The 12,456-nt window shown below is 41.4% G+C and overlaps 1 protein-coding gene across 6 annotated transcripts in view; it reads right to left on the bottom strand.

The window, feature by feature from the left end:
- Positions 1-12,231, bottom strand: part of PTPRM (protein tyrosine phosphatase receptor type M) — a 447,605-nt gene extending 435,374 nt beyond the window's left edge. For 4 of the 6 annotated variants that reach the window (XM_033068182.2, XM_033068164.2, XM_033068169.2 and 1 more), the window contains exon 1: positions 11,809-12,231. In XM_033068182.2, coding sequence (XP_032924073.1) covers positions 11,809-11,881 — 73 coding nt within the window. In that variant the 5' untranslated portion in view covers positions 11,882-12,231. The remainder of the gene's footprint in view (positions 1-11,808) is intronic. The other 2 variants (XM_033068168.2, XM_033068154.2) reach the window with 1 other exon arrangement.
- Between the last annotated feature and the right edge of the window lie 225 nt (positions 12,232-12,456).

The raw sequence follows: 12,456 nt of genomic DNA on the forward strand, positions 1-12,456 counted from the left end.
GAGCTGCCATCCTGCAGGCTCGGCTCTCACCCCAGCTCAGTCACTGCTGCCCAGAGGATGGCAAATTATTCGAGGAGAAGATGCGGGGAGACCTCATAGCAGCTTTTCAGTATCTGAACAGGGCCTACAGGGATGCCAGAGAGGGACACTTCATCAGGAAGTGTAGTGATAGGACAAGGGGAAATGGCTTCCAACTGAGAGCAGATTTAGAGTATATATTAGGAAAAAATTCTTTACTGTGCGTGTGGCTGGTGAGGCACTGGAACAGGTTGCTCAGAGAAGTTGCAGATGCCCCAACCAGCAGTGTTGAAGGCCAGGCTGGACAGGGTTTGAGCAACCTTGTCTAGTGCGAGGTGTCCCTGCCCATGAGCCATGCACAGATCTAGGAACTAGATGATCTCCATGGCCCCTTCAGCCCAAGCCATTCTATGATTCTATTTGTGGAACATAGTGACAAGGAGCTGACATGAACAGAGAAAAGGCGGTGGAGACCACTTAGGAGGTGGCAGGTAAGCAGTGTATTCTTAAAGGTGGCTGGTGGCTAGCTTTGTTAAATATGTATTATATTTGCTGTGGAATACATTGTACTAAAGCACAATTCTAGAACTGAAAGCAGGTAAGAACCCTCCCTCTTCCTCTGCACAAAATTCCACAGCACACAGCTCCGGAAGATTACTATAATTGGCCAATTCTTTCTTTTATTGCTAGACCACCAGGCAGAGTCAAAGCACTGAAATCATGGGAATGGGCCTGCTTATTAATGTCATACACTTGCTCAAAGCCAGTTTCAAGCATACAGATCCCTTTTTTTCTTTTAAGTTCTCCTCCCAAAGATCTAGAAATACACATTTTTTAATCCTGGCATACAAGCAAGAATTAATTTTTCCTTGCTACAAATCTAGTGTGACAGTCTGCAGTTTGCGAAGACTTCAACAGACTGAGTTCTGGAAACGTGAGATTTCTCACTCACAGTCAGTGAGTGGTTCCCAAACTGTTATTTGAAAAGCTGTGATCCACCCACTATGAGCATTGATTTGAAGGAAACAAGCATATCAGACACTGCCTGACTGAAGGAGATTTAACGTGGACCAATTCATGAAACTACAAGTTTATTTTCATTTTGAAATTAAATGTAATTCAAAAATATGGACAGTACTCATTGCAGTCGTGGTGTATGGGCTACACATCAGAAAGTGGTTCCATTTCTTGCAATGGGCTCAACAGAAATTACAGGCAAGCAGTAACTTTAAAAATGCAGATTTCCCTGTTACAGCCTAAACTGCAACCCAATTCATATAACCAAAACTCTTGAAGTAGTTTCTGACTGATGCCAGAATGACTCCACAGTTGCTGCTTTCCATTTCGATTCATCATCAAGTCATTACAGATACCTTCCAAAATAAAAATTTAGACCTCTAAAGGCTGTGTCTGTTTCTCTATAGAAATTAGGGAACAAATTTCAAATGCAGCAGACAATGCATGCACTGTTTACATTCCCTAATTCCCCTTCAGTTGACCTTGGCTATTCAGCTAGATAAAGCCCAGACAGTCTTTATCTGAAATTCTCAGTCTGAACATATGCTCCCCCCCTAGTCCAAGTCAGAATTAGTATCTGCTCTTCAACACTCCAATTCCACTACATGACAGAGGAAAGGACAGGTGAGTAAGGCTGAAGTTCACAGTCAGCAATGACCTGCCACTGAATCAACTCACAAGCACTACAAATGTTTGCCTATGACTGAAAACAGAAGTAGCTGAGGAAAATTATTTTTAAGGGGTTATTTCCACATCATTTCCCTGTATGGATAACCGTATGCTACATACTGGGCTCCAACTTCAAGAACACTTTAAGGCTTTTTATGTTTACACATTTCTGTGGCCACAGAAAGTTTTTAACAAGGGTAACATTTAAATGCCCAAAATCCAGGAGGCAAAGAAGAACCAGATTCTCATGGACAAACTGTCAGAAGAGCAATTGTACAAGAGCAATCCAGGTCTGAAGTTTCTGCAAGACTCATTTAAAAACCCCTGTCCATATCACCTGGTGGTGCACAGCTGCTGTAGAAGTCAGGGGTTTTACTTGTCAAGAGTAAAAAACAAAAGTCAAGAGAGTATTTCAACTTGTCTTGGGCTCCTGGGCCCTAAGCAATTTCAATGCATATTTGCTCTAAGGGCGTGTGCCTATCTCAAACACTCTTAAATAAATAAAACCAACCCCAGTGTTTTCCAAATTCACAAATGAAAGTGCTATGCCAATTCACATAAACCCTTTACTAGCCTAGATTTATGGAGGCAATTCTAACAACAATCCTTCAAGTAAAAATAAATAAAACACACCTCATGAACTTTATATATGGTCTTCAATCCACGTGCTTTGCTGTTGCCATAAACAGCAGGTACAAATGTTGGGCAACATATAGACTTCCATTTCACATTTTCACCCTCTGAGGTTTTAAATACACATTAACTTTAGTTGTCTTTTGGTTTCCCAACACAAGGTCTGTGGTGCTTACAGACCTAACTGCAAAAGGTTTCTTTCTCATTTAGAAAGTTTGCCTGCAAAGGTTTTCCCCTGAGCTACGACAGTCAACATCTCTCAGACACAGTAAAAAGGGCATCAGCTGCACAGTGCCTCAAAATTATTACTGAGACAACAATTTATCTTGCAAAACTGAGAAATTACTTCAGTATCAAGTTGTCTCTGCAGAAGTTAAAAAGAAAAAGCTTAAGTGATGTGTTATGTAAAGTGCTTATATTAAAATGTTGAATGCAGTGCTTTGTAAAATAATCTTCATCTACTCTCCAGAATTCAGAAAAGGTAACATTAAAGGAAAAAGGCAATAGCTATTTTCAGTCATTAACATAAGAACTACCCCACTGAGAACTATGGTTCCTGGAATTGTCCATAACTGCCTCTATCTCCTAAACATGTGACAGTATTTAACCATGTTTTTGAATTTCCAGGGAAAACTGAAGCTAGAGGAAGTGCCAAGCAGTTGCTGTAGATTTTCCCTAAATGTGTTCTGGGGTTCTGAGCTATCACCTTCTCTTTTTTTCAATATGTTTTGTAAATAGAAATTTAGCAGATTTCTCAACCATGGGGGAAAAAAAAATTCAACTAGTCTGGCTATAAAGTTCCTCATCCATGTCACAGTCAAAACGCCAGAGCACAGAGTTAAATATGGATCTCCTGCACCTATGTGGGAGTTCTGATCACTAAGTTGCTATTAAAACAGGAATTTTTGCACATATGTCTGTCTTCCTCATGCTGTCCCCTGGGGGTGTGGCATGTTAGGCAATGCCATCCCAACACAGAACCAGAAAAGCCTCCAGGCTCAGAACGTTCCATGGAGAAAAAACAGTTCCTTGGTTAAGATTTTGAGACATATCTTGAAACAATTAACTAAAAAGAGGTATTACACTATAAAAACACTTATTAACTTCCAAATTAATCATCAGAACACTGTTGCTCCTGAATTACACTGACTGACAGAAATATCACAGCAATTACAATACGCTACATATAATCCCAACAGGTGTGCAAACAGTGTCAAACACCTTGAAACAAAAATATTTTCTTTCAAGTTTCTGCCACACCTTTGAGCACACTATGAGCAGGCTGTACAGTTGTTAGGAAACACTGGACTTCTCACAGTGGATGAGAAGGATAGAAGATAGAAGAAGCAACAATGAAATTTGTCAAACAAAACAAATATCTGAATCACATAAGAAAGAGCAACTGCACTGAACTAAGTAGCTACAGAGGAAACAGTTGTGCCTGCTTTGGTGCCTGACACAGTTCACTGAGATGGAAACTGACTTTCATGTTTGTTTTCAACTGCTCGCTGAATTGTTTGTTAGAACAGTAAAAAGCCACGAAGGTAAAAAGTAGCAGAAGTGAGACAAACAGAAGTTTTTATGGAGGTAGAGGACAGTGTGAATCCCTTTAGGACATCTTCACCTCTCCTTGAGATATAACCTGGTGACACTCTTTTTCCCAAAACTAGAGATGCTTTGTCTCAAACTGTGAGAAGCTCTACCCTCAGAAACCATATAGACTTGGTAACCAAAACTTTAAGATGTGCATATACAGTTGACCATTTTTTGGTCAGAAACTACTGCATCAACATAGCAGAATGACTAAGCATCAGCTGCCAAAATAAGGAATTATTTGCCCATGGAGGGAAAAAAAAAAATACAACACCCCTGCCACTACCTCTGAGTCAAGTACACCATGAAAAATGCTAAGGTCTGCTAATGGGTAGTAACTCATCCACTTTAAGAGAGAGACATAAAAACACATGCAAAGATTACAGGCATATACACAAGTATGTAAGTACACATATCAGGGGTGGAAATTATTTACTCAGTCTAATGCATATGCACCAGAAAAAAAAAAAAAAATTGAATAGCCACTCAATTTATCTGTAACAAGCAAACCTTAACTATTAGGTTACTGATCCACTATTTATCCGCCTGAAAGTACACAGAGGCTCCTGTAATATCCTCCTCAATCTTATGTTAGAATCTTATCAGCACAAATAAACAGTTCTTTCACCTAATGAGCCTACATTTATGTGCTACAGAATTAAAACAAAGGTCCACTGACAAAAGCATCCTATCCACTACATTATTTATAAATTGTCTAAACCATATTTGATTTTAGAGTTCAGGATAAAAGATGTGACTGGATTCAAGAAAATAAAGCATGATCTTTCTGAAAACTTCCCCAAAATAACCATACCTTGAACATAAAAAAACCCCAAACAATAAAACAACAAACAAGCAAAAAATCCCCCCCCAAAATGTGTCATATACATGCGGAAAAAAATCTGCTCTAAAACAGGCATGTGATGCTCTATTTCATTCTCCTAGAAGATGAAGAGCTGAAGTGATAAAAGAGGTAATTAGCTGTTAGCTATTCCAGAGCAAAAACACATTTCTAGTGATTAACAAAAAAATGCTGTAAGAGATATTTATAATAGCTTAACAGTGAAGAAGATTAAAAAGACAAAAAAATAGGGGGGAGCAATAAAAAAGCTAATCTACCCCTCCAAAAATCCCATCATAACCAAAAATTATTGTTTTAAATCAGGGTAGATTACACATGGGGGCTGGGGAGGGTAAAAACAAACAGTCATAAGCAAAATATTGGGTTAACACCATTTTGTAGAAAAAAAATTCATTAACATCATTACATTTAATCATATGTGTAAAGATGATCAACTATTGCTATGTAAAGTTGTCAGAAGAAATATCTGAGCCTTGAATACATTATTAAAAACAAATGCGTTGAAAATTAAGATAATAAAAAATAAGAAAATGTGAATAATATAAATTCACTTCTGTTTGCCACAAGTAATTCAGCTGCCTTTTAGACTTCAGAGTATTTCTTTACATCTTCTTTTCTAGGAACATTCATCACTTCCATTCTTCCAGTAAATGCTATACCTTCTTTCCCACTTTCCCCCCCTCAAAACACACTAAGTCTAACCACTTTTCAGAACTCCTTCCTGCTAATACTGCCATGGTTTAGTCTGAAAAACTGGTCATTACTCTTTTTTTTTTGCTCCTTATGTGGCAAAGGGTCACTGTTGAGACTGTTGAGTCAGACACTTCTGGCTGAGACACTTCTTTCCTATTCTCTGCAGATACTGAGCATGGGTATGTCCTAGAGGCATAAATGCACCTTAATTTTTACTGCTATTACTCTCAGAAATCTGGGCACAAAAATGTCTTTCCTTCATTTTTAAAGTATATGTGGCACCTTACCCTCTGTACCTCTCACAGCATTAATGGAAGCCACATGGCTTGAAAACCAGCACAACACCTCCTTATACCAAAAGGAGAGCAAAATTCCACTGACAGCAACATCATCTCCATAGATAATAATTCTGAATGGATCAGAAAAGTTCTTAATATGTTGTGAGGAGACACGTACTCACACAAAACTTAAGGTTGTATCTTAGCTGATCCTTAAAGAAAAGCTGATCAGATCTCTGCAACAATAATTCCTGCATTTGAAACACTAGGAAAGTACTGACAATTTCTCTGTAGTTACATGCATTTTATTATGAATTTTTATCATATTAGATATTCATTTGTCTTTCTGTTGAATACTAACATTGATACTGGAATCAGCCTTTTTACTAATGTAATTAAAAGTTGATTTGTATTGTAATCAAACAGATGCAAACAAGCCACCAATGGATTAAAATTCTCTAGGTCACAAAAATCCATCATCTATTTTCACACCTCCCCGCCTCCAAATACACCTACATTCTCACAAAGCCCAGCTTACAGCCCTTTCTCTTTCTACGCTACGATTTAGAGATGCAGCTACACCTAGTGATCAGCAGCAGATCACAGCAAGCAAAACTCTGGAAGACATGACAAAATTCAGAAAGAAGTATCTGAATACATTTGGATGAAAAGATTAACACAGGAAAATTTATTGCTGGTTGTTTGGGGTTTTTTTTCCTAAATATATGACCATATGTTCCAAATTGGTTTTGGCATCTTGAAATCTTGTTTTAACATATAACATTGCACATCAGAAATAAGAGAACTGGAAGGTATTAAAAAAAAAAAATTAAATTAAGTAAGGAGAAGATTCTCAATTTTTCCTAAGGAAAATGAGCAGATAATTCAGCTGCAGTCACACATTAACAGTTTGTTCCTGGGAAAATTTTCAAAACTACTACTTCTTTACACAAGAGTCATAATTGTGAGCTGAAAGGTTTGTAATTGCATGTCATTTCCTGGGGAAACATCTTCAGAATTTAGTGATGTAGCATAGAAGTAAGTGCTTGACAGGGATACTAACAAGCTTTAAACACTAGAGATATCCCTCTAAAAAAGCCTTTCCTTTAGCATAAAGTTGCAACACGTGAAATACAGGATCAGTTCATCCTGCAACATCACTGGACTTTGTTCCATCAAGTCTACACTCATTTCTTCCCCCAGCAGAATCCAAGGATGCACACTCAAGGGGCTGTCTCAGCAGCAATGTGTAGAACTGACCATCAGCAACTCGCCTGTTTGACAGCTAGAGAGACCAAATCCCCATCCAAATCACAAAACATGTTGGGGTAGAGCGAGCAAGTTTCTGAACTCTGCCTTACTAATGTCATCTGACCTGGAGATGTGGGGATGGTTTATTTCTCATGTGTGCTCACCCACACCCTGTGATGGCTGTGAAAACGTCAATCTAGCAACTTCTGTGAGTACTAAAGTTATTATTATTTCATATATTATATACGCTTATATTGTTTCAGGACACTGTGATTTGTTTTCCTCATGAATTCTGACAACTGCTAAATCACGGGTCCAAATGAACACCATAGCATTTTTTTCATCCAGCGTTATTACATTCTTGCCGTATTTTGTAAGATTTATTTTTAATTTCTATCTTTTGAAACCAGAACAGCTAAATAGAAAAAAAAATTTAAAAACCCATACCCACCACACAGTTTCTTTTTTGATGAACTGTGCCACTTCCAAAGCCCTGACTCATTTTTACCTGAAGCATTCTAAAGGTACATGCCAGTTTACATGGAAACACAAACTTTACTTCATTTGTTATAACTGTTAAATTTTTTAAAAAAGGGGGAAAAAAAATCATCATGTCTAGAAGTAGATTTTTAAAAATGTTTCCATTAATTTGCTGGAGTATTTTAAATATGAATACTCGTAGATGTAAAACAGAAATCAAGTCATTCACCTGTTCACCTAACAGCTGTAATAGCAGCAGCAGCAATATCTTAACAGCGGGAAGTTTGGTTTGAGAATCTTCCCCTACAGCCCTCACTGTTTAGTGAGGCCAAGTCCATGCAATGACCTGTAGCTGGAACTTATAGACAACCTGACAACCTGCATCAGCCACTAATAAAGCTACATCTTCACTGGCATATGTTACTTTCCTTAGAAGATACAGGAATACAGACTTGATGGATGTGTGGAGAGAAACAAAAAGCAGGTGGAATAAACAATGCAAACAAAAGCAGAATTTGCTAAAGTGAGATGTAACTACACTTGGAGTTCTCTGTTGCTAAAGTGATCAGAATAGCTAATACAGACTTTCAAACAGAGATCCTGAATACTCTGAGAAATCTCTTTACACACAGTTAATTATACCAGAAACTTCTTATTTTCTAGACATTACCAGGAGCTTCATTTCAGCTAGAAGAGGACCTATGAAGACTTAACCTATATTTTTTCTTTTCTCTGCAGTCACCAAACATCAACATGATCACAGTAAGTTTCAACTTCAGCACATCAACCTCCTTCCTTACATCTCTTTTCTAGAAAATGTGATCCTTCTTTTTAAAGTGCCTACACCCAAAAATGAACAGATGAATCTAAGGCACAACATCTACTCAGAATGAAAGTTTTTGTATTTTTAATCCATGAAATAGCTGGAGAATGACTATTCTTTATGTAAAACCTTTACTACTCACTAGGAAAAATAATTTTCAAGTTTTGTACTTTTCCCCTCCTTTTCCTCTCTTCATAATTGCCACTGGTTCTGGTTCATTACAAAAGGCCTCTCTCAAGCATTTTTAGTCAGTCTGTCCATCCCTCTCACTTCAACAGACCTCATTCCTTCTCAGAGAAAAACATTTTAAACCAGTGCCCTAAAAAGAGTGTTGATATACATCCTTAGTGCTTTTTCACAGCGAAAGAGAATATAACAGACTAATAATAGCCCTCCCTCCGTAAGAGTCAGGTTGTAACCAAGAAACACCAATTTCAGAATTCAGGTTCTGTGTACATTTACATCTACCTGAATACGAATGCCTTCATAAAAACTCAGTTTCCAAGTTCTATTACACATTTCTTTGCTTTCAATTTCAGCTCCCCGTTTTTGTATTTGACAGAACTCATCCCATCCAGGCCCTTAATTTTATATGAGATCAAATGTTTAAGTTTACAATGTCCTTTCTAACTTCCTGTATCTCTATGTTTGACCTAAATCCCTTACAGGAGTGAATTTTGCTTTCCCTGGCCTGAAAAATCTACCAAGGAGGTGGATGAAGGAACATGGTAGAGTTAAGTAGCATTTTCTATGACTGAACACCACTTTTCAGGGACTTTTGTAATACTACCATTCAGTCTCCAAATGGGACAACCTTAACATTTTGGCAAAATTATAAATAAAACCAGCTAAATTAGATGTGCTATAGCACAGAAAGAAATTAAGAAACAGTAAAAAAAAAAAAACCCAAAACTAATCTTGTAGAAAGCATCCAGCTACTTTAAAAACTTAAGATTAGCGGTGTCCATTTAAGACAATGTTTTCAGTAATATCTCTTGAATTAAAATTCTCAAGATCATTTGCTTCTTGAACTGATGAATCCAGAATTTTAAAATCCTTAGTTAAGGACTCAGAGAAAAATCGCATTGTTATTAACTGTTAAGCTGCTTTCAAAAGATTACTTGAAAGCTCTCAGGCCTTAAAAAGCCAAGATCTGATCTTTCAGTAAGACTATTTTCTAAATAAAAAACTCAAATAAGACAATGGCTGAAGGTAACATTAGAACCAATCTTTGTGAAACACATCTGTCAGTTTAGACAAGGGTAAAAATAAAAATGGAACTATAAATGCCACAGGCACTTAATTCACACACTGCTATTCTTTGCTTAGAACATTTGTGGAGTTGGCTTTGTTTATTTTGTGTTTGTTTTTAAACTTTTCATAGGTTAGTCATATAACTCCCTTCTGCAATAAGGGACAGTTATTACAAAAGGTAACTACCCAACTCAAAAATCCATCTGTAATTTAATTTCTTTGATGCTAATGCATCAAGGTTTTAACAAAAGAAACAGCATTTTTCCCCAAGTAAAAATTATACCCAGACATAAGTTTCGTATGGTAAAATACAAAAATGGAAATTCTATCAATTTTGTTCCAACTAAAAAGAAAAAATTCTGTACATGCATCTTCAAAAATAACCTTTAGCTTCAATATTTAACATACATATACATACATGGGGAAAAAACTGGGCAAAAAACTGGGAGAAAATGTATCCCATGCCTTCCTTTGAAATCTCACTGAAATGTGTGAATAGCAGCCTCTGTTACTGAGTACTTCAGACGGTGTGGAATTGCACCCTTGGAATAACTGTATGCACAAGTCATCAGTGAATTGTCTGTGGTTTGTAGCACTGTTCCCTCCACAGCGTGTGTCAGGTAAATGAATACAATGGATACAAATCAAACAGTAATGTGGGACTGTTCTCCAGCAACACGAACTTCAATGCCGATGCCAGTACAGTATCAGCACATCGCATGCACAAGCCAGTTCATAGCCACAAGAGTTGCGCCAGCTTAACTTTAAACAAAAAGACAGTTCACACAGATCAGCAATAAGTTACAGATTTATCTTAATAAATCAAGTGTTCCCATTGAAGTCTGGACAGGAGACTTCCAACATTAGTGAGTTGTAGAGCTGATATAACTGAGCCCAGTTTCATAACTTGCTGCAGAGCATTGCTTCCTTCTCACAGGAGTTCGGAAAATATTTCATTATTGTTACATATCACCTTGGAACAGAACGTTTTTCTACTCGGAGATCTTCAGTCTCCCCTACAGTAAAAATACTCGCAAGAAGCTAGGGGAAATGCAGCTACGTATAGAAGTGGTCCCTGGAACCAAACATAAAACCAGAATTTTAAAAAGTTTTAAATCACACCACCAATTCCCAGCCATAAAACTTTGTTTAGCTACAGTGCTCCATAGAAGCAACATGTAATGTGCAAAATATAAACTGTTCTGCAGCCAGAGCAACAAGGAGTCAGAAGGATTGCTTCCCACCAGATCAAAGCACACTTCGCACGAGCAGAGGACCAGATGTCTCCAATTTAACGTGCTTTCAGTTGCACTAACTTCACGTTAGGAACAAAACAATCCAAGAAAAATCCTCAAGTTACTCTTCGCAGTGGAGCACACAGAACTATTTCACAATCCAAATTTCTCTCTAAAATTACGGGTTTCTCCAACATATAAATAGGACAGGGGTGCAGGCAGGGGACTCGAGACCAAAATAACCATCCGCAGGTCTGGGGCTTCGGGGAACAGAGGAACGCCGCCTCTGATGGGGCACTTGGCGGGCTCCTCTTGGCTATGAATGCCCGCACCCATCACCCTCGGGCAGCTCCTGCCCTGCCCTCTCAGGTGACGCTCTGGGGGCTGCGGAGAGCGGGGCTGGGGCTTTCCCTCCGGCGTCCGGCAGCCGCACCTCCGGGGGCGGGCAGCGCCGGGGCCGGTGTGCAGGCACCGCCGGGCGGGCAGCGCCGCGGGGCCCCGCCGGGCAGCACCCAAGCCCTTCCCTGCCCCGCCGCCAGCCGCGGGCCGAGCGCCGGGGACCGGCTCACCTCGCCCCTCCGCCCCCTGTGCCGGCCCAGCGGGAAACTTTCGGGAAGTCAGCGGCGGAAAAACGCCGGAGCGAGCCCGAGTCCCGCCCGTCCCTCCAGCCCTGCCCTAGGGCTGCCCGAGCCCCGCCAGCCTCTCGACCGTCCAGCGGGGCTCAGCGGCGCCAGCGGAGCGGCATCCCGGCACCGCTGCCTCCTCGGGACACTTTTTCCGCCCCATCGACGCAGCGTCAGGGGGACGGGGATGGGGGGGGAGGGGGGAAAAGAAGAAGAATTAAAAAAAAAAAAGAAAAAAAAAAAAGAAGAAATACACAGAAATAAACAAAAACCCAAACCAAACCCCCTCCGCCTCCGAAGTATCCGCGCTCCCCCCGCCCTCCGCCGCTTGGCCCCCGGGAAGGCTGCCCGACCCCGGGCTGCCCAGCCGACTCCTTACCTGTGAACGTCTGCGCTCCCGCTGCCAGCAAAAGTCCGGCCAAAGTAACCAGGCAAGTTCCAACTTTCCCCATATTTCCAGCCCTTCCTGCTCCGAATCCAGCAAAGTGCCAAAGTGTTTGCCAAAGTAGGAGGCGCCCCTCTCGCCCCCCTCCAGTCCAGTGGGGCAGGCGAGGAGGGGCAGCCGGACTCCCGCACTTGCTGCCCCGTGGGCTGTTCTCCCCTCCTCGCCCTCTCTCCGCTCTTAAGGGCAGGGAAGAGGGTGCGAAGTGGCCGGCGGCCGCCCACCCGTGTGCCTTCCTCCGGCCGCGCCGCTGCTCCGGGGTCCGTGCGGGCTCCGCTCGCCTCCCCCGGAGCCCGGGGGGGCACCCTTGATCGCGGAGCCTCCTCGGCCGGCGCCGCCGCTAGTCCCGGCTCAGCTCGGCTCCCTGACTGACTCGCGGTCCCCCCGGCGGGCGGGCGGGCTGAAGGGAGCGCGGAAAGTCACGCCCAGCCGCCGGCGCCGCCGCTCTCCCCCGCTAGAGGGCGAGGCGGCCGGGCCCCGCCGCCGACAGCAGCTCGGGGGCGGCCGCCGCCTGCGGGGGCGAAGCGCTCGCGTCTCCCTCCCGCCCCGCTGCCCCGAGCGCGACTCTGTGCTGAGGAGGTCGTG

This window comes from Catharus ustulatus, chromosome 1 (genome assembly GCF_009819885.2).
Source record: "Catharus ustulatus isolate bCatUst1 chromosome 1, bCatUst1.pri.v2, whole genome shotgun sequence".
Classification (NCBI taxonomy): Eukaryota; Metazoa; Chordata; class Aves; order Passeriformes; family Turdidae; genus Catharus; species Catharus ustulatus.